Here is a 22,029-nt window from a genome sequence, read left to right on the forward strand (position 1 = left end):
GCTCACCATTAGGAAAAGAAGATTGTTTAGAACTTTTCAAACACATTATTTAGGGTTATGTATTGGTCCGTGACAAAGCACACTTCAGTCCCACTTTATCAGCCGAGAGTACAAGTTACAGATTAGAGACTAGCTCTGAAGGTATCTCAGTGGGGGACACCCTCACCATCAGAGTCATAGCACTCACTGATCACCCTGTGGGACAAGCCACGGGACTCATGCTCTCAACTACCAACACCTCTAGTGACGAAAGAGAGGACAACGATATAAAAGAAACAGGTAGATATTCTTGATTGCGAACTTTTTGCGAACGGAAGTGGAATAACAGCGTCGTCCATTTTTAATTTTGTTTACGCATTCTGAGGGTCATTTTCTCGATGGTAATAATTTTAGCTGTATGCAGAGTGGAGTTATATTGGGGTATTCGTGATTTTTTACAATTCGAAGAATTTGAATTGTACTGGGCTTCTGTCTTTTTACGCCTCGAGAAGGAGTATTGGAGTGTCTTTTTTAAATCTTTTTTTTATTCGAGTGAATTTTCAAGCATGCAATGAAACGCGTGCAAATTTTAGAGTGATTTGGTTGAAAAAATTTTGGAGTGAAAAAAATTGAAGAGTGGAGCGAAAAGAGAGTGGTTTTCTGCTCACACTGATGTTTTCGAGAGAGCGAGAAATTAAGGTATCAAAAAATACTCTGGGCGAGCGAACCTTTTGTTCACATGCTTCTTTTTAAATTCTTTGTTAAGAGGTTTGATATTCATATTTTATTAAATTTTGTTTTGGTTTCATAAGGGTTTGAAAATTTTTGGCAATTACTTTGAGTTTTATGCTAATTTGGTCATTTTTAAGCTGTTTAACTGATTTCTACGTGATCTTTTTGCAATTTTTCGTCTATCAGTTTGTTTTACTGCTTTGAGTTCGATTTCAAAAGAAGCAATTTGCTTAACGAGTATATAGAAACAAAGTGATTACAGTATCGTTGGTATAAAAGAATTTTTGTTGAGAAACAGGATATAAATTTGAGGAAAATTTAAAACAGTTTTTATTTTCTTCACGCCTTCAGTTTTTCTTTTTTCTTAGAGAAATTTTTAGCCTATTATGACTTGCGTACTGTTTTGCGTGTATTGCTAGAGCCTTTTTTGCTAAAAGAAACCCATCCTTCGATTTTTTGGCCCGTATGATATAAAAAAAATCTGTAATTTTTTTCTAGCTTTTTGTTTCAAGTTGTTTTTAGGAGCTTCTCTTTTCATGAATTGATTTTAATTTTTTTATATTCACATGTGTGGTTTTTAGTAGGTAATGACTGGTACCTGATTATTTTTGACGAAGACGGATCTTCCAGTCGTTTCCGGAATTTTTCCGGCTATAAATGTTTAAGATCTGCTCACACTTTTTCATGAAGTTTAAAGTCAAATCAAGTATTGATTTTAGTCTCACATAAACAAAAAGGGCAGCGAAATGCATATAGTGTTTGCACTAATTTCAAAGTAGAGTGAGAAAACGGTGTTTAATCAAAAATTGGCCTTCTCGCGAATGATTTTTTTTGTTCACATGCAGCTTCTTGACATTGATCTTTATTGTTTTTTTTTCAAATTTTTGGATCAGATTTTCTCTAAATCGTTTTCCTAATCAATTCATAGTACATTATAGGTTTATTTTCTCAATAAGCGCAGTCAGCCTCTGAACGGCTATTTTTTAGGCGCTCTCCTTTTAAAATTTGCTTCACCTTTTGATCACGTTTTTTATTTTACCTAATTCACGACTTTCAAGTTTGACTTTTTTTACTCACTGTTCCCACTGAATGGATTTTGATTTTTGTCGTGCATTGAATTAAGCAATGCGGTGAATAATTTCGAAGTCAAAAGAGCAAAATCAAAAGAGACGGGATAAACCGATAGAGCCCGGTCATTAAGTCATTGAAAATTAGGTTATCAAAGTTCATTAGGGTGTTTGCTTGCTGACATTGGTATTAAGCTTATTAGTTTTCAGTTAGGAAGCTGAATTAAGTATCGTTTGAGAATCTAAATGAAACTTTGAGCCAAATTGTAACACTTTCTGACATTGACAAAAGATACAGAAAAAAGTTCGGTCAATTTGTCTAATTTTTATTCTCTTTCTGTTTCAATCGCGATGCGCATCAAGAGCGTCAATGGCGACAATTTTTTTGCAGTATGCTGGCTATGTTTGTGTGGTCATCGAAAATTCTTCGAATTGTGTCACGGCTTGTCCTGCATTTGTTTTCTTATTAAGGTGCCTTACGCACTTTTTTTGTTTTACATTTATTCACACAGCAAAGCTGAAAAAATCTAATTTTGCCAATGACCTCTTCCTATCTTTAACGGCATTTGGGCGCGTGACGTCGTTCTCACTCTCATTAGCCAAGGTTTTTAGGTCATTTGCGTGATTGGATTTTGATCATACGTAACTTACTTCACTCAAAAATTTGACTTTGGCACTTTAAAACTTAAGTTCAAATTGCGCTAATTTAAGGTCAAAACAACTCATATGTTTAATAAAAGATCCCAATAACAAGACCCCCGGTGAATGAATTTTAACAAGTTTTATTATTTTATCGCTAAAGATTTTTTGCATAGCTGTTTGAGCGGCGCCAATAACTTTCTCCATTTATGTCTGTATCTGTTTCTACCTATACTAAATGGCACGTTTGTCTATTTCAGAGCTATGCCACCAATGTGCAAGCACAGCAGCATCCGAACTCCACGGGATCTATTAAAGCTCCTGTAGTTTTAAAAAGAAGAAAGATATAAAATAAAGACTCCTGTAGTTTAAAATAAAGACACTATATGGCAGAAAAAGTTCCCAAATTCAAGAAAGAGTGTAAAGAATAAATTTCTCAAAAGCTCAAAAAAGTTTACACATGGGCATTGTTCCCTTTTTCATTCTTGCAAATGACTTTCTCAAAATTGCAATTCCCCATTTCTCTCTGATGACGGTTTTTGCAATACTAGTTTGATTTTACATCGCCTTTTGTTTCATGGTGCATGCTGGAACTTTCGGTGCCACGCACAGAATCGCACAAGCCATCTTTTTGCCTATCGAGATAATTCATGAGAATGGAATTGAGCTCGAAGTACCCCTTACTTTTATTTAGGATAGGATTTTGTTGTTACATTCAGTCAGAAAAAATTCGATTTTATACTTTAAATATAGGCAGCCCCCATCAACGGGGCCAAACTGCTCAAGTATAACTATGAATGTATCTATGAACGAATCATTAAAATGAAACTAAACTCATTTTAGGAAGCTCTGTGACCCCAAGAAGTGGCACCAGAACCCTTGACCAGAAATCCAACTTATCTTCCTACTCCTCCGCTATGAACCCCTGGACCCTTCCTTCTTACCCTGGATGTTTGCCGGGCCCCAAACTGATCGTGAACTACAGTGACCTCGTGAGACCCCCTACTGATGTGAAAACTGACGTAGTGTCGGCTAATTGGGTCACTCTCAAGTGGAAGCTAGGTAAATTGTTCAAGCACTACCATTTAAGGGACTTAAAATTGAAAAACGAATTTATTGTAAACACTCGAACTTCAAAAATTATTTACTTTTGTGCAACCGCTTCGTTTTTATTAATAGCCGCCCTCATCTTCTCAGCCGGCTATTATTGCGCTCGTATTTTTTACAATTCAAAGAATTTGAATTGTATTGGGGCGCTGTCTTTTTACGACTCGAAGAGGAGTATTGGAGAAGTCCTTTTTTTTTTTTTAATCAATTTTATTGGAGTGATTTTTAAAGCGGGAAATGAAACGCGTGAAAAAATTTGGAGTGGTTTTTGTGCTGAACAAAATTGAAGAGTGGAGCGAAAAGAGAGTGGTTTTTGTTCATACCGCTGTTTTTGAGAGAGCGATAAATTGATGTGTGAAAAAATTTTCTCTAAGCGAGCGAAATTTTTTTGTTCACATGCGGCTTTTTAAAACCGTTTTTTTGTTATTTTTTGGTGTAGAAGTCTGATTATGATATTGTGTGATGCTTAGGGTTGTTTTAATAGTGGTTCGTAAGTTTCTGGTCATTAATAAGATTTTTATACCATTTTGCTGGTTTTTCAGCTATTTTGCTGAATTTTAGGCGAATTTTAGCAATTTTTTGCGTTTTGTTTTGTTATAATGCTTTGTAATGGCTTTGAATAGACGCATGTTGATACTGAGTTTTTAGACAACAAGTGATTACATTTTCTTAGGTTTGAAACGATTTTTTTGTTTAGAAAAATGACAATAAACTGAAAAATTTTGAATTATTTTTCTTAATTTTTTGCTGTTTTTCGTTTTTTTTTCTAAACTTAGAAAAATTTTTCAGCCTATTCGACTGTCCTATTGTTTTCGAAGTCTTCCAGTACTAATTCGCTCCAATTAACGTTTTTTGGGTCTATGTGCTCCCGTGAAATTAAAAAAAAGCTCAATTTTCTCTATGATTTTTTTTCAATTTTTTTTAAATGCCCTTTGTGTTCTTCAACTTTTTATAGCATTTGGGGATGCTTATAGTCCAAATTAGTTGTCTTTGATGCGTGTTGATGTTTTTGATTTGAGTTTTGAATCATTTTGTTAAAGATAATTGATTAACTTTTATGAAGAGTTCCGCGAATTTTCGTGTTTTTTTTGGAATTTTTGCTGAATTCTTTGATTGTCTGCTTTTTGCTAGTTTTAAGTGTTCTAGCTTTTGATAGGAGCTTTTCTAGAGGTTTTGTTGAAATATATTTAGTGCACTTTTCAATGACAAATATCACTAACTTTTCTTAATCACTAACTTTTTTTCTATTTTTTTCGTTCTTCGTTTTTACTCAATTAAATAGACAATGATTTGGATTGGTGGACACTTGACCAGATGTAGTATTAAAAATTTTTTGAAATAATGATTTGAATTCAGCATAATGGTATTTGATTCATTATTTGTGGCCAATTTTTTTGTTTTTTTTTTACAGAAGATATTTTTTGTTTTGTTTTTCATTTCCTTTCTTTTACCTTCGTTTATTCTACTTGAAACTTGTGTTCGGTTTTTGTCTCAAATAGCAGTGATTCAACGAAATTAAACTAAACCTAGTGCATGGGTTTTCGCCAAAACTTGTTTTTAAACTTGCAACTCAATGTAAAATTTTTATCACGTGCTTTATCGTCTTTTCTGGTCAGTTATTTTTTCATTGTTCTTTTTTTTTTTGTTTTAAAGTGACAAGTGTTATTCAGTAGGATAAGCCTTATGTTATTTATTGTGGTCAATCAGTAGAATAAGTTTTGTGTTTGTTAGAGGCGTTCGTTTTTTCCTTCGAGTCGTTTCCGGAATTCTTCCGGCTATGTTTTTTTTTTTTAAGATCTGTTCACACATTTTCATGATTTTTGAAGTCAAATTGGAGTAGTGATTTTGGTCACGCCGAAACAGGAAGTAGAGCGGAAAAGCGAGTGGTTTTGCGGCGTGAAATTTTTTCGCTCCAAATTTAAAGTAGAGTCAGAAAACGGTGTTTGAACAAAAATTCGCTTTCTCGCTAGTGGTTTTTTGTTCACATGCGGCAATTTCACTTTGATTTTTACTGTTTTTTCGATTTTTTGGATCGGATTTTTTTCTAAATGGTTTTCTCAATCCATTCACAGCTCATTCTAGGCCTAGTTTTTTTGTTTAAATTAAATTTTCATTTCTCGCTAGTGGTTTTTTGTTCACATGCGGCATTTTGACATTGATTTTCTGTTTATTTCTTATTTTTTTGTTCTGATTTTTTTAAAAATGGTTTTCTCAATTCTTTCATAGTCCATTCTAGGTCTAGTTTCTCTGTTTAGTCAATGAAAATTCTTTGAATTGTACGTCCGGACTTGTCCTGCTATGTTTTTTTACTTCGTCAAACTTTTTTTCGCTTTACCATTTTGCCGCTTTTTCGACATTTTGCGTGAAATCTTTTTGACTTCTCTAGGCTAGTTTCTCTCTTCTCTCATTCTGTTAACAGTGAATTTGAACATCAGTTGCTAAGCAAAGCAATTCAAAATGAACAGAGTCGGTATAAAAAATTGAAGTCAGAAATAGAAACGGGATAAACCCATAAAGCCCAATTTTAGATGCCTGCTATTTGAACGTCGTTCCTATAAGTCTTAGTTACCACCTCTAATGCTTATTGGTGTTGATAGTAGCCCCTGTAGCCTCTCTCTAAGAAACAGAAGTATGTTCAACTACGAAATGCCATCAAAATAAATCGGACTTAAAAAATATTTTTGTACAAAAATCTTTTTTTTTTCAATATATTCTATTCGTTCAATCCCAATCATGCTTATTGGAATCAACGACGGCTATTTTCCGGCAATCTGCCGGGTATGTTTCCGTTTAGTTCCCAAAACCAATTTGCTTTGTCTAGTTCTAGCCCCGTTAACCCGTACCTAACCTTCGGAGAGAATCAGTACTGAATCAGAACAAATTCATAGAAATTTTGGGTTTCAGTACTGAATCAGAGATAATTCTGATTAATTAGGTCATACGACCGATCAATTTTCAGAAACGCATGTTTGATCACAGCCGCTATGAAAGCTCTGTGGAGAAAAGATCAATTTTCCGTCTTCAATGTTTTACAAACTTTGTTCACTCTCAATTATTTGCATGTTGTTTCTTATAACTGATTCCTGCAACTCGGAAAACTCTTGTAGTATCAGCGAGCCAGTTTTGGGATGTTTTGTGAAAATAATTGCTAATTTTTTTAATATTAAATTTCTTTTAATGAAACATCTGGTTTTAATTGGTACGTAAATGGCCGCAACTACCGCAACTCCAAATTTGTGTTCTGCTTTTAGACAGTCTAGAACCATCACTGCTGCAGACCTTGGGTACGTTTTGGTACATTAAACTAATGGGATTTGTTCCCTTTTAATGTTCTTCACCGTTCATACATTTGACTTTTTTCTTTTATCCCCTGCTTTGCTGATTACCCTAATTACGTCATGACAACGTAAAACACGCAAATTTAACTCTGGTTATATTAACGGCTGGAATATTAACAGCTGGAAATATAAACGGCTGAAAATATTAACGGCTATAAACGCAATTTGATTTAAGTTCCGTAAATTTGAGCAAGTTACAATTGTTGCATAACGCCGCAGAGTTATACCCAAATCGTCACGGGCAAATCTGCCCGATCTGTATATCTCTTGTTCGTTTTTCCCTTGTTAATATATTGAAAATGCAACAACATTGTGAAAAATAGATGCTTTAGCAAAAACCGGCAAAATTGAAGGGAAATGCGCAACCCTTGTTCGCAAAAATATCCAAATTTTAACCGCAAAATTGAGATACAAGCTGAGCATCCTACTTTTGGCGCGCTATGTGTAAAGAATCTGTTCGATTTATGTATCTCTTTTTGGTACGCAACGTAACTCGATTTCACAATGAATGTATCTTATTTTTGCAATGAATGTATCTTATGACTGTCCGCAATTAAGTGTAATTAAATGCGAGTTTTTGAGCATTTGAAAGTGGTTTAAAGCTTCATTGTTTGATGCAAAATAAGCGATTAAGAGTGGTTTACGGGCTAATAATATATCGTATAGTACCAACTCTGCCACTGCACAGCAATATCTAAACCTGTACGCCAGAGAAGATATGCAACAATTCCTGTTGTTGTCACCAAATACTTCATCCAACACCTTGACAATTTCATCCAGGCACGGCACGACGGTCAAAAGTTTTTTCAATATGTAAGTTTCTGAGGAAACAATCAATTGGATTGCGTGGAGCTATTGTTGTTCTCACTGAGAATTAGATGAAACAGAAGACAATCGAAAAAAATAATGACCAGCTGTGTTATTTTCTACAAAATAATGACCAGCTGTTTTGTTTTCTGAAAAAATTCTTAGTTATAACTTAGCGATCTGGAAGTTAAAATTACAGCGAAATTTTAGAAATCACTTGAACTTGAAATTGCAGTTTTCACCGTCATCATATTTTAACTACGTATTAATTTTTCAGGTTGATTATTATATTTGAGCACCATTGTTTTGCGAAAGCCCTCAGTTTGAGTTTAGGGTTATGGAAAACTTCCGTAAATTTGAGCAAGTTACAATTGTTGCATAACGCCGCAGAGTTACACCCAAACCGTCACGGGCAAATGTGCCCGATCTGTATATCTCTTGTTCGTTTTTCCCTTGTTAATATATTGAAAATGCAACAACATTGTGAAAAATAGATGCTTTAGCAAAAACCGGCAAAATTGAAGGGAAATGCGCAACCCTTGTTCGCAAAAATATCCAAATTTTAACCGCAAAATTGAGATACAAGCTGAGCATCCTACTTTTGGCGCACTATATGTAAAGAATCTGTTCAATTTATGTATCTCTTTTTGATACGCAACGTAACTCAATTTCACAATGAATGTATCTTATTTTTGCAATGAATGTATCTTATGAATGTCCGCAATTAAGTGTAATTTAATGCGAGTTTTTGAGCATGTGAAAGCGGGTTAAAGCTTCATTATTTGATAGCAATTAAGTGATTAAGAGTGGTTTACGGGCTAATGATATATCGTATAGTACCAACTTTCCCACTGCACAGCAATATCTAAACCTGTACGTCAGAGAAGATATGCAACAATTCCTGCTGTTGTCATCAAACACTTCATCCAACACCTTGACAATTTCATCCAGGCACGGCACGAAGGTCAAAAGTTTTTTTTTCAATATGTAAGTTTCCGAGGAAACTATCAATTGGATTGCGTGGAGCTCTTGTTGCTCTCACTGAGAATTAGATGAAACAGAAGACAATTGATAAAAATAATGACCAGCTGTGTTATTTTCTACAAAATAATGACCAGTGTTTTATTTTCTGAAAAAATTCTTAGTTATAACTTAGCGATCTGGAAGTTAAAATTACAGCGAAATTTTAGAAATCACTTGAACTTGAAATTGCAGTTTTCACCGTCATCATTTTATAACTACGTATTAATTTTTCAGGCTGATTATTATATTTGAGCACCATTGTTTTGCGAAAGCCCTCAGTTTGAGTTTAGGGTTATGGAAAAGTTCCGTAAATTTGAGCAAGTTACAATTGTTGCATAACGCCGCAGAGTTATACCCAAATCGTCAAGGGCAAATCTGCCCGATCTGTATATCTCTTGTTCGTTTTTCCCTTGTTAATATATTGAAAATGCAACAACATTGTGAAAAATAGATGCTTTAGCAAAAACCGGCAAAACTGAAGGGAAATGCGCAACCCTTGTTCGCAAAAATATCCAAATTTTAACCGCAAAATTGAGATACAAGCTGAGCATCCTACTTTTGGCGCGCTATGTGTAAAGAATCTGTTCGATTTATGTATCTCTTTTTGGTACGCAACGTAACTCGATTTCACAATGAATGTATCTTATTTTTGCAATGAATGTATCTTATGACTGTCCGCAATTAAGTGTAATTAAATGCGAGTTTTTGAGCATTTGAAAGTGGTTTAAAGCTTCATTGTTTGATGCAAATTAAGCGATTAAGAGTGGTTTACGGGCTAATAATATATCGTATAGTACCAACTTTGCCACTGCACAGCAATATCTAAACCTGTACGCCAGAGAAGATATGCAACAATTCCTGTTGTTGTCACCAAATACTTCATCCAACACCTTGACAATTTCATCCAGGCACGGCACGACGGTCAAAAGTTTTTTCAATATGTAAGTTTCTGAGGAAACAATCAATTGGATTGCGTGGAGCTATTGTTGTTCTCACTGAGAATTAGATGAAACAGATGACAATCGAAAAAAATAATGATCAGCTGTGTTATTTTCTACAAAATAATGACCAGCTGTTTTGTTTTCTGAAAAAATTCTTAGTTATAACTTAGCGATCTGGAAGTTAAAATTACAGCGAAATTTTAGAAATCACTTCAACTTGAAATTGCAGTTTCACCGTCATCATTTTTTAATTTCGTATTAATTTTTCAGGCTGATTATTATATTTGAGCACCATTGTTTTGCGAAAGCCCTCAGTTTGAGTTTAGGGTTATGGAAAAGTTCCGTAATTTTGAGCAAGTTACAATTGTTGCATAACGCCGCAGAGTTATACCCAAATCGTCACGGGCAAATGTGCCCGATCTGTATATCTCTTGTTCGTTTTTCTCTTGTTATTATATTGAAAATGCAACAACATTGTGAAAAATAGATGCTTTAGCAAAAACCGGCAAAATTGAAGGGAATTGCGCAACCCTTGTTCGCAAAAATATCCAAATTTTAACATTTTAACCGCAAAATTGAGATACAAGCTGAGCATCCTACTTTTGGCGCACTGTATGTAAAGAATCTGTTCAATTTATGTATCTCTTTTTGGTACGCAACGTAACTCAATTTCACAATGAATGTATCTTATTTTTGCAATGAATGTATCTTATGAATGTCCGCAATTAAGTGTAATTTAATGCGAGTTTTTGAGCATGTGAAAGCGGTTTAAAGCTTCATTATTTGATAGCAATTAAGTGATTAAGAGTGGTTTACGGGCTAATGATATATCGTATAGTACCAACTTTCCCACTGCACAGCAATATCTAAACCTGTAAGTCAGAGAAGATATGCAACAATTCCTGCTGTTGTCATCAAACACTTCATCCAACACCTTGACAATTTCATCCAGGCACGGCACGACGGTCAAAAGTTTTTTTTTTCAATATGTAAGTTTCCGAGGAAACTATCAATTGGATTGCGTGGAGCTCTTGTTGCTCTCACTGAGAATTAGATGAAACAGAAGACAATTGATAAAAATAATGACCAGCTGTGTTATTTTCCACAAAATAATGACCAGCTGTTTTATTTTCTGAAAAAATTCTTAGTTATAACTTAGCGATCTGGAAGTTAAAATTACAGTGAAATTTTAGAAATCACTTGAACTTGAAATTGCAGTTTTCACCGTCATCATTTTATAACTACGTATTAATTTTTCAGGCTGATTATTATATTTGAGCACCATTGTTTTGCGAAAGCCCTCAGTTTGAGTTTAGGGTTATGGAAAAGTTCCGTAAATTTGAGCAGGTTACAATTGTTGCATAACGCCGCAGAGTTATACCCAAACCGTCACGGGCAAATGTGCCCGATCTGTATATCTCTTGTTCGTTTTTCCCTTGTTAATATATTGAAAATGCAACAACATTGTGAAAAATAGATGCTTTAGGAAAAACCGGCAAAATTGAAAGGAATTGCGCAACCCTTGTTCGCAAAAATATCCAAATTTTAACCGTGAAATTGAGATACAAGCTGAGCATCCTACTTTTGGCGCACTATGTGTAAAGAATCTGTTCAATTTATGTATCTCTTTTTGGTACGCAACGTAACTCGATTTCACAATGAATGTATCTAATTTTTGCAATGAATGTATCTTATGAATGTCCGCAATTAAGTGTAATTAAATGCGAGTTTTTGAGCATTTGAAAGTGGTTTAAAGCTTCATTGTTTGATGGCAATTAAGCGATTAAGAGTGGTTTACGGGCTAATAATATATCGTATAGTACCAACTTTGCCACTGCACAGAAATATCTAAACCTGTACGCCAGAGAAGATATGCAACAATTCCTGTTGTTGTCACCAAACACTTCGTCCAACACCTTGACAATTTCATCCAGGCACGGCACGACGGTCAAAAGTTTTTTCAATATGTAAGTTTCTGAGGAAACAATCAATTGGATTGCGTGGAGCTATTGTTGTTCTCACTGAGAATTAGATGAAACAGAAGACAATCGAAAAAAATAATGACCAGCTGTGTTATTTTCTACAAAATAATGACCAGCTGTTTTATTTTCTGAGAAAATTCTTAGTTATAACTTAGCGATCTGGAAGTTAAAATTACAGCGAAATTTTAGAAATCACTTGAACTTGAAATTGCAGTTTTCACCGTCATCATTTTTTAACTTCGTATTAATTTTTCAGGCTGATTGTTATATTTGAGCACCATTGTTTTGCGAAAGCCCTCAGTTTGACTTTAGTGTTATGGAAAATGAAATTACCATAAACTGAAATTGCTGATTGTCTTCTCAATATATTGTCATTTTTTTCAGGCTTTGATTTGTATTCAAGCATCGTCGTTTAGAGATAAATTTAAAAATTGCCTCAGTTTCAATTTGGAGTAACGAAATAAGAAATTACCATCAACTGATATTTTTGATCGTCGCCTCACTTCATGGTTTTTCCTGTCTTTATTTGTATTCAAGCATCATTGTTTTGAGATGATTTTATAAAAGTTTGACAAGTAAATAAGTTTCTGAAAAATCCTTAAGTTTGAATATATGATAAAGGAAAATGAAATATACATCCACTGAGATTTTCAATCGTCTCCTCACTACTTCCGTAAATTTTTCCATCTATAAAAAAAGTTTTTCTGTAGCAACTTAAAAGGGCTCTTGTTCGTCCATAACTTGATAAGAATTGACAGTTGGAAATTTCAGTAAAAACGCAAATTGTTCGACTACTGATTTTTTTCTTGCTAAAATTGCCTCTATGAGTGATTTTTAATTGCATTCAGCAAATTAAAACGTCAAATTGAGTTTTTTCAATAATTTTTTTGTCTAATTACCGGTTTACAGATGTCTATCTTTTTATCTCAAAAAATCACTCCTTTCCGTGTCTACTTTTTTATCTTTTTACAGGTTGACTGGTGTCTTTTAATTTTGACTCATTATTTTGTGGCGTCAATTTGCACTGTTGTCTATTAATTTTTTTATTGAAAAATTTCTCAGTTTTGCCCTCTTTATAATTAAATCCCAAAAATATTTTTTTCGGAGGCAGATATTTACAGATGCAATCTGTTAGTGGCTGTTTATGAACATTAACAGTTCATTATAGACGTTACAACGGCAGTTTTATTTGATATGCAAGTATTTAAGTTTTAATAAAGTTTTAATAGTTCTTTGTTTGGCCATGAGTTGTCATTGCCTTTGGGATTTCCTGAAGGTTTCGTCCTGGTGTGGTGTTAAATCTGCTGCAATAGTACTGGAAAGAAAAATGGTGTATGTCACATATGAAATGACCTTTGAGTATTGTGAGCAGTCTTGGTAGTTAGTCTGGGTATTCTTGTGAGTAGTAGTCATCACGCACTGTGTGCGTAGTATTCATTACAACCTTTGTGAGTAGTCGGTGCCCTGTGATGTCTTCCTCACTACACCAGACTGCATCTCTAGTGGTCTCCGTCAACTAAACAACAACACCAAAAACCACAATTCAAGACAAATGTACTCCGTCGTGTCATTAATTCTATCTTCAAATCACATTAAAAGCTTTGAACAACTTTTGCATGCTCAATTAATAGAGCAGTAAATCACGTTTGCCTGCTCAAAAGTGAGCGCTTGAATAGGCTCATTTGCGGATTAGAGATACACTTAATGAAAAAAATATATCTAAAACTAGCGAAAGCGTACTACAAGATTTGTCACATTTTTAACAGTTTTATAGTAACTCAATTTCGAAAATTCTACTACGAAAAATAAGATACAAAGCTTGTCTCCCAGTTTGTTCATTTTATGTATGCCTGGTTCGAGATATTTTGATCAAGGGAGAAATTTTACGGTATACCTCTTCGGCGTTATGTGGCAGGCAGTCTTGTTCCGCTGTTAATAAATGCTCTCGAGCCAATTTTCAATCACTTTTGCAGTCATAAATGACTATTTTGTGAAAAAAACATTTGTTGGACGTTTAAAAATTTCGATGTTTCTCTCGATATTTGCCTGATCTAAACTGCTTTTTCCTTCACGAGCGTACTATGGATAAGTAAAAAATCCGAGATGAAGTTTTGGGCTAAGTTCTCAGCCAAGTTCTGAGCTAAAATTAGGCAAATATCGAATGAAATATTGAAAGAGAGTACTTAACTATTCATTTGAAAGTGTAATGCAGAAAGTTGATTTAAAAAACCAACAACTTTATCAAAATTTTGAGAATGTGCACAATTAGTTTCAACTCCACCTCGCACAATGTGTTTTTTTTAGTTAAATATAAACTAATAACCGCAAATTGTTTTAGATAAATGTCATTTCATTTTATGTCTTGAACTTTTTTCTCTGTAATTTTTTTTAAATCAAAACTATTGGCCATGGTAACACTGAGTAATGTAGAAGAGACTGTTATGTCTATAAAGCGTCGCAGAATTTTCACGTCTATAAAGCGTCGCAGGTATTTTAACGAATTAATCCACGCACCATTTGCCTAAATTTAACAAATTTTATATTAAAACTTTTCTCCTAATGGCCTGAAATATTCTTTATTTCTATCAAGTTTTTGCCTTAAATTCCATCTTCATAGAGTTCATATACAGAGCGCGCCGACCAATGGCTTCATTTGTTTGTTTTAAACATTTTTGATGGTCTATAAAAGCTCAATGGCATCATTTAATTTTTTTGTTAATATAAGGATTTGCTACTACTCCAAGCGTCTGGAAAAAAATGCTAACAGCCTAAAATTGATTCAATTTCAGCCGCTAACAAGCATTCATGCCATTTTAGATATTTATGTTTTTGATTGGAGTGTAAGTATACCGAAATGCCACAGCATAAAATTTCTCAACAAATTTATCCGTGCTATTAAATACCATTACTTTATCAACTTTTAACAATGTTGTTTAAATTATTAAACGGTTTTTTTGGCGAAACCATTCCTGATTGTGATCACGTACTGTTTATATAATCACGAAAACCCCGACATCCGCTTTTTTCATGACTTTAATTTTTCGCAACCTGTATGGACAACTAATTAAATGGATGTATTCAATGAGTATTTGTTCAAATCTAACAAGTGGAATTGATTAATTGCAAATTATTGTGCGTAACTTGATTTCAAGTTGAAAAGTTAACATGAAGAAAATAACAGCCTAGAATTGAATCAACTTCAGTCGCTCACAAGCAGTTCATGCAATATTAGATAATTATGTTTTTGATTGCAGTTTAAGTATACCAAAATGCCACAACATAAAATTTTTCAATCAATTTTATCTGCGCTATTGGATACCAATAATCTTCCAACTTTTCACCTTGTGGCTTCAAATAATAAAAGAGCTTTTAAGCAAAATCAGTCCTGATTGTCACCTTTTAAAATGTATGTAATCATCGAAAACCCGACCTCCAATATTTTCATGACTACAAATTTTCACAACTTCTGTGGACAAACAATTAAATGGATGTATCCAATGAGTATTTCCTCAAATCTAGTAGGTCGAATTGTTTAGTTGCGAATCAATATGCGCAACTTGAATTTAAATTGAAACAAACGTTAACATGAATTGCGAAATGTTTTATTGAAGCTGACAAAAGAGAGATTTTTCTTAAAATTTGAAAGGAAAACGGGAAACGAATGAGAATGGGAGTTTAGATCATAATAATTTAGTAGTTATAAAAACAAGGTTACAAAAACTAAAGTATTTGTTTTTTGGTTATATTAATGACCGTAACTTAAATTATATAAATGTAATAATAAAAACAAGCAAAAACGAAATAAAGTTAAATTTTAGTATAGATAAAGATAAAGATAAAGATAAACACAGTTAATGAAAGACCTTTTTGACAAAATTTTTCCGATTTACAAAGTTTTTCCGATGACACCAGGTTTCCGATATAACTGGAAACTTTATTAACCTTTGTACTAGAAAAAGTTTAAACAGGGGTGCTACGTTTTATTCGAAAGTAGGAACAGAAAAAACTTTTAATTCCTTCATTTTCATTGCGCACTTATCAAAATTTTGAAACTATATAGTATACTTTTTTAGAGAGATTGTGAAAAACATTAAACAAAATTGAAACGTTTCGTTTGCCTTTTTGCTGTTTTCTTTGGCTCCTTGACCAAATTTATGTCGTGCCTAAGCCGAAACTGAAGCTAACGGCAGCCAATTCTTTAAATCGCTGGCTTTGTTGATTAATCACAGAGTTTTATATGGGATACGTCAACACAAACAAGAGAACGAAAAGAAAACTAAATTGAAAACAGTTTTTCTGTCAATTCTCCAGTCTGTTTTTGATCCTGATGATTCAAGTAACATTCATACTTAAGCTTTTCAATGGTTGATTAGTTTTGGTTGAGTAACAACTTCAGGCGACGAAATAGAAAATTCAAGATCGTTGAAAATTTTGAAAAGATGGAAAATTATGTTTTCTGTAATTTTTTAATGAAAGACTTAAATTATACGTTGTATAGGTAACCCTTGTTCATTTTTAGTGTTTTCGTTCAGCAAACAACGGGAAATTGGAAACAAAACTCAAACATCAGATAAAGGAAGGAAAAAAATTTTTTTTTTCAACTGCCTGAATTCAGAGACCTTTTTGCACTTTCTTTGTTGTGTTGTTAAGTTGGCGTTTCATTGATTGGCAGTCCAACGTAACCCAAATGCTACAGGACTTCAGTTTTTTTTCAATAGTAGGAACAGATTAATTTTTTTTGAAATAGAAGAACTTTTGACGTTTTTGAAGTTTTTGAAGTTAAAAAAAATAGAAAAACTTGAGATTTATATTGAAACATTCTCTGCTACGCATATCCTCGCAAGAGCCGTCTTATTGCTGCTTATTGTTGTCATCTTACGCGTTTTTAATAACTGTAATCCCTCTTAATTTTGTAACTTTCTTCGGAATCTAAATAAAGGCATATCCTCTTAAACTCTTTCAAGATCCTACACTTCAATACAAGTTCCTTACTTTCGTTTTATAATCACATAAAATCTGAGCCAGTTATAACTTTTTATCACAAATTTGATCTCAAGTTTGAGATAAAGAACATCTTAATTTTGTTCTCAAACTTCAGATATCTCAAATTTGAACTCATGATGTTAAATTTGTTTCAGTGGACGAGTCAAATAATAAGATGTCACTGGGTCATCAGTATCGAGCACCAGAGCATTACATGGTGTACCTGAGTGAAAGAAATGGAGAACAACTCAGGACATTCCAGACTTCAGATGCCCACATTAGAATAGACTCTCTACAACCTCAACAGTCGTAAGTAACGGGAGCTTAGATGTGAGGAAGTAGTCTGGATTTGTTATGTATTTAGCACCTCTCCAAAATAAAAACCATTTCTAGAAAAGTCCTAGAATCTGCTCCCAAGAGCAACTTTTTGTTTTCATTAACTAAATGGATAAGCTGATTCAACTGATTGAAGTTCGATCACATACAAATGCTGAAAAAGGTTTAATTGAAAAAATGTGCAATATTGAATTTGAACATGCTCTATTCCAGTCCCTTCATAGTTGGCGGAAAGGATGAAGACAGACAGAGCCCGTAACGTAAATAATTGATGAAAATGATATTAATTGATTATGAATTGAAATTAGAACAAAGATAGAGTGATTAACCAATTAATTTATATTATTTTTTTTAGATATGTCGTGTTCGTCGAAAGTCGCCGAATGCAGTCGTACACGAGTCGGGACAACTCCGGCAAAGCCGAAAAAGGTCATTTTCTCGTGAGTCACAAATCGGAACCACCTCTCTACTTCCGAACAGGTGCAGAACCGAGACCAGTCCGAAATTTGCGGGTCCTATCATCCACCGACAGCACTGTAGAGGTCAAATGGACATTGCCAGATGAGAAAGGCTTCAAGATATTGGGTAAATTTTTGTATTACGACCAGTACAGTTGGTGATAGCCTCTAAGAAGTAATTAGAAATAATAAAATATTGCATTTTGGATATAAATTGAGCCACCAGTTTTACGAACGGAGCGCCATAAAATTTTTGGAATCTAATTTGCAACTCCCATGCGATATAGGGCACCATGGATTTGGGGATATAATAGGCCAAACTTCCTCTTGAAAGAAACTGTTCCAGTCGGATAGGAGCCAAAAAGGTAATAAATTTGGAATTCGCTTAGTGTGAAGATTTTAGGCTAATTTTCAATCTGCCTCTAAAACCTACACAATACTGCCTCAGAGCTTCGAGTCGGCTGGTAGCTTGGCTCCACAATTCTGGCTAGTGTTGGTTCTGAGCCGCACTAGGCAGGAGTCCGCGGTATACCACTCCAAGGTAAAGTTCTATCAATTTTGCGTCGTTCTTCGAAGTCAATCGTAAAAGTGAGGACCATTCACATTCAATGTTGAACATGCAGCGCTTTGGATGACAGTTGACATTGTTACAAAAGACACCCTGGATGTCTCCATAAATGGAAACATATCTCTCAAAGATGAAAGTAGAGATGAAACACTTTACTCTTCTCTGAGCAAAAGAAGTGAATCTTCTCTTTGTGAGTATCTGACGAGTTTTCTGTGCATGAAACAACTCTGTCTATGGATTGTTATCGTATAGTTCGGGTCTCGAATTGTTGTGGGTGTGTGGGTGGGTGGGTGGGGTGTATTAGACATGAAAAGTTTCACGAGTGGGGTGTATGACTTATATTGCCTATAGAACTATTTGTCTAGCAAAAAATAGTGGACCTAAAAAGTGGATTCCGGTTGATCGACCACATCAAAGACCATTAAAAGCAATATTACCTCTCAACAGATCTCGTACGATTGAATGATTTCCTAATATACTATTCAATAATTGAACAATCTGATGTTAACAGATGTCATGTGTGTACCGGGCATGGCTCAATAGATTGTTTATCATTCTAATCATTAGCTACGGAGTTTTGTAGGGTTCCGAATTGAATTTGACGAAGTGATCCACCACGAACAGAAAGAGTGTTTATTCCCTCCTAGACCATCTCCCAAGATGATCAATCTCCCTCCAAACACGGACAGCTACATCATAGAAGATCTAGACCAGGTATTTTCTCTCCATCCTCATCCCTTCTTTCTTAAGGATTCCCATTCCTGAAAAATATATCATGATATATAGATGTCATGATTCATATATAATGTCTGCAACCTTAAGATTGTAAAAATTGGCTGTCTTCGATCAATTTCTCTTTCCAGAAAGAACAACGGGATGTCAAATATACAGAACCGTGACCAGGTTTGACTAGTTTAAGTAAATTTATCAGAGCTCGTCTGTAAGCTGAAAAAGAAAACACGAGCGACACGTGATCAAAAAAAAGCTTTTAATGTTGTATACATTTATATATGTTACGTGACTCTGATGAATTCAATAAGAAAACCTGTCCTTCGACGAACTTCATAGCAGTTTCAGAAGTAAGTCAAGATATCGGAGTGAATTTAGCAGAATCAGGTCGATTTGCTTGAAAGCGCGTTTTGCAAGTTTTTAAATCTTGCAATGTATGTAAGAAAATATCTACCACTGCAGAGCTCTTTAAAAGCTTGCATGGGAGTGCTTCAGGATACTGTTATGTTGTATTTTATGTCTGGTCATTTTTTAGCTGCAGCAAGAGTGATGTACTTCATTTTTCAGTACTTTTTCCCAAATATTTATTAGATGCGCTCAATGTTGAAAATTTTAAGGCTTTCATTATTAATGTCTCATATATGTGTGTGATCAAATGACATCTGTCCATTATTTAAAATATTTTCAAATTGCGTAGACTTTGATGCAATTTAGTTCCTTTTTCTCAGACTGTATAGTTTAAGTATGCATCATTTCAATCAGGGCTGATTCTTTACAAGCTATACCTTTTTTTGTTCAAAAGACATTATAGCAAACTGAAACACTTGGTCATTCAATATAACTATTCTAGTTTAACCTCATGGTCCATCAATTGCGTTTTTAATGTCCCAATTTTTACCAATCTTTTAAAACTTTTTTGATATATGAAGTCAAGGCTCCATAATATGAAAGTTCTATGATTAAAACTTTTTATCAACCCGGGCTTTTCTTTTAAATTTAACACTTGTTCACCACTTGTTGTGTCTCAACTGGAACAATTTTCTCAACTCCCCTCGAATAATTTTTCCAATATCTTTTCATCAGAATTAACTTTTATTGACATTGACGTAATGGCGCCACTATTCAGGTAGGCTCAAAAATATTTTCAACTCTGTGGAAGAGAGATCAATTTTTCGTTGCATTCAATTATTAATGGTTGGAGTTTTCCAATTGCTCTGAAGATCTTATTCATGTTTATGGTTTTTGCCTTCTTTCGATCTGGGAATTGGCAACCAATGTAATAAAAAATAGTTCCAAATTGTTTGAAAAAAGTACTGGATCAACAGCGGATCTGTATCTGAATAATATAGGAACATCACAAAAGTTTCTCGTTTCTTCATCTTTTTTCATCTTTTCTCACGAAATGCAGAACAAAGTAGTCCCACGTGACTAGGTGTTCAGTTTTAGACCAGCGCCTGGTTGAATCTGAACTAAGCAAAGCATTATTACAGGCATCAAGAAATACAAGAACTATATTCCGTAAAATTATTCAATTGTGTGGAATACTGTTGGTCTAAAATAGTTCATCAAGCTCATATCCCTAGTGATCGCCGAATTGAAAAACTTGCAAGCAACTTGGAAGCAATCTTGCAAGTGCATGCATACGGGTACCAAGTTGTTTGCAAGATTCTTGCAAGTTTTTCGATTCACTTGCAAGAATCTTGCAAGCTTATCGATTCACTTGCAAGATTCTCGAAAGCTTTTCGTTTCATCTTGCAAGATTACTTGCAAGATGAATCGAAAAGCTTGCAAGATGAATCGAAAAGCTTGCAAGAATCATGCAAGCTTTTCGATTCAAATGCTGGGAAATGGGGCAAACGCAGAAAGGGTGCAGATTTTTGTAGCAGTAAAATTGTCTTAGCTTTAGCGTGAGCCTTTTTAGCTTCTTTGAGGTCTAGAGCCGGTGCATTACTGTGCTCCATAAGGAGCGCACCTGGTCTAGCCGACAAAGAAAAAAAACAAAGAACCTAAATAGCTAAGACTAATGCGCGAAGGGGTCACAAACAATGGCGGGCGTTTATCGCGCTGGGAGAAGGGGTCACAAAAAAGAGCGGGGGGTTATCGCGCTGAAGAAAGATACAGACAGACATATAAATGAACATCTAAATGCACAACAAAGGGGGCACAGAGGAGGTGGGGGGGTTATTGTGTGCTGCGCGAAGGTGTCACAAACAAGGGCGGGGGGTTATCGCGCTGCGCGAAGGGGTCACAATCAAGGGCGGGGGGTTATCGCGCTGAAGAAAGAAACAGACAAACATATAAATGAACATCCAAATGCACAAGAAAGGGGGCACAGGCAAGAGGTGGGGGTTCGCACGAAATGCGAGAGAGAAACGACGAAAAACGAGCGAGCACCCGAAAAGCGAGCGAGCGCAAAACGAGAAAAACAAAAACGAACGAGCGAAAAGCGAGCAAGCGCAAAATGAGCGTGACAAAAATGAACGAGCGTGAAAGCGAACAAACGAAAAGCGAGCGAGCGGAAAACAAAAACGAGCGTGAAAGCGAACAAACGGAAAATGAGCGAGCGCAAAACCAGCAAAACAAAAACGAATGAGCGTAAAAGCGAATAAACGGAAAGCAAGTGAGAGCAAAACAAAAACGAACGACCGTGAAAGCGAGCGAACGACCGATTTTGCCCAGAAGGCAATCCTATAAAGCACAAAAACACTTTGCCATAAGCAAAGAAAACTGGAGAGAGCGAGAGAAGCGAAGAAACAAATGCCCAAAAGGCAACGAGAAGAGAGAGAGAGAGAGAGAGAGAGAGAGAGAGAGAGAGAGCGAGAGAGAGCGAGGGAGAGAGAGAGAGAGAGCGAGAGAGAGAGAGAGAGAGCGAGACCGAGATTTCTGAAAAAAAGCTAAAGAACAAGAGAAGAGCTCATTTTTAATCAGAAATTTTAATCACAGCGCTTTTTACAAAATAAGAAAAACCAAAAGCAAGACAAGCAAACGCCCATTGAAACAATTACTGCTTGGTTATTCTAATCAAACCCCTTCAAATCAACAAAACTAAGGACCAAAACCAAAAAAGTAAAAACGAGTAGATAAAGTCATCAACAAGAGCAACAGCAAAACAAAAAAGAGGCCAAAACTTGAAAATGTTGCAAATCAGTGTTCCATCACTCTTTTTTGATAAAGATTGAGAAAACTATAACTGTCAGCGCTCAGGAAATTGAATGTTTATCACATAACATCAATATATCATCTTAAAAAATATCAGAGGAAAGAATTTAGAGAGACTAGAAGATTTCTGAAAAAAAACAGAGCTAAAGAAAAAGAGAAGCGCTCTTTTGTAATCAGAAAT

General features: G+C 34.9%; 1 protein-coding gene across 1 annotated transcript in view; it reads left to right on the forward strand.

Moving 5' to 3' along the window:
- The window catches only part of LOC142338087 (uncharacterized), a 230,832-nt gene that overhangs the window by 125,591 nt on the left and 83,212 nt on the right, over positions 1 to 22,029 (forward strand). Inside the window, exons 25-31 of the mRNA XM_075387719.1 lie at positions 54 to 279; positions 3,261 to 3,479; positions 6,776 to 6,808; positions 16,754 to 16,907; positions 17,290 to 17,519; positions 18,016 to 18,150; positions 18,544 to 18,674. Of these exons, the coding sequence (XP_075243834.1) occupies positions 54 to 279; positions 3,261 to 3,479; positions 6,776 to 6,808; positions 16,754 to 16,907; positions 17,290 to 17,519; positions 18,016 to 18,150; positions 18,544 to 18,674 (1,128 nt within the window). The remainder of the gene's footprint in view (positions 1 to 53; positions 280 to 3,260; positions 3,480 to 6,775; positions 6,809 to 16,753; positions 16,908 to 17,289; positions 17,520 to 18,015; positions 18,151 to 18,543; positions 18,675 to 22,029) is intronic.

Source organism: Convolutriloba macropyga, chromosome 4, assembly GCF_964194025.1.
Source record: "Convolutriloba macropyga chromosome 4, txConMacr16.3, whole genome shotgun sequence".
Lineage (NCBI taxonomy): Eukaryota > Metazoa > Xenacoelomorpha > Acoela > Convolutidae > Convolutriloba > Convolutriloba macropyga.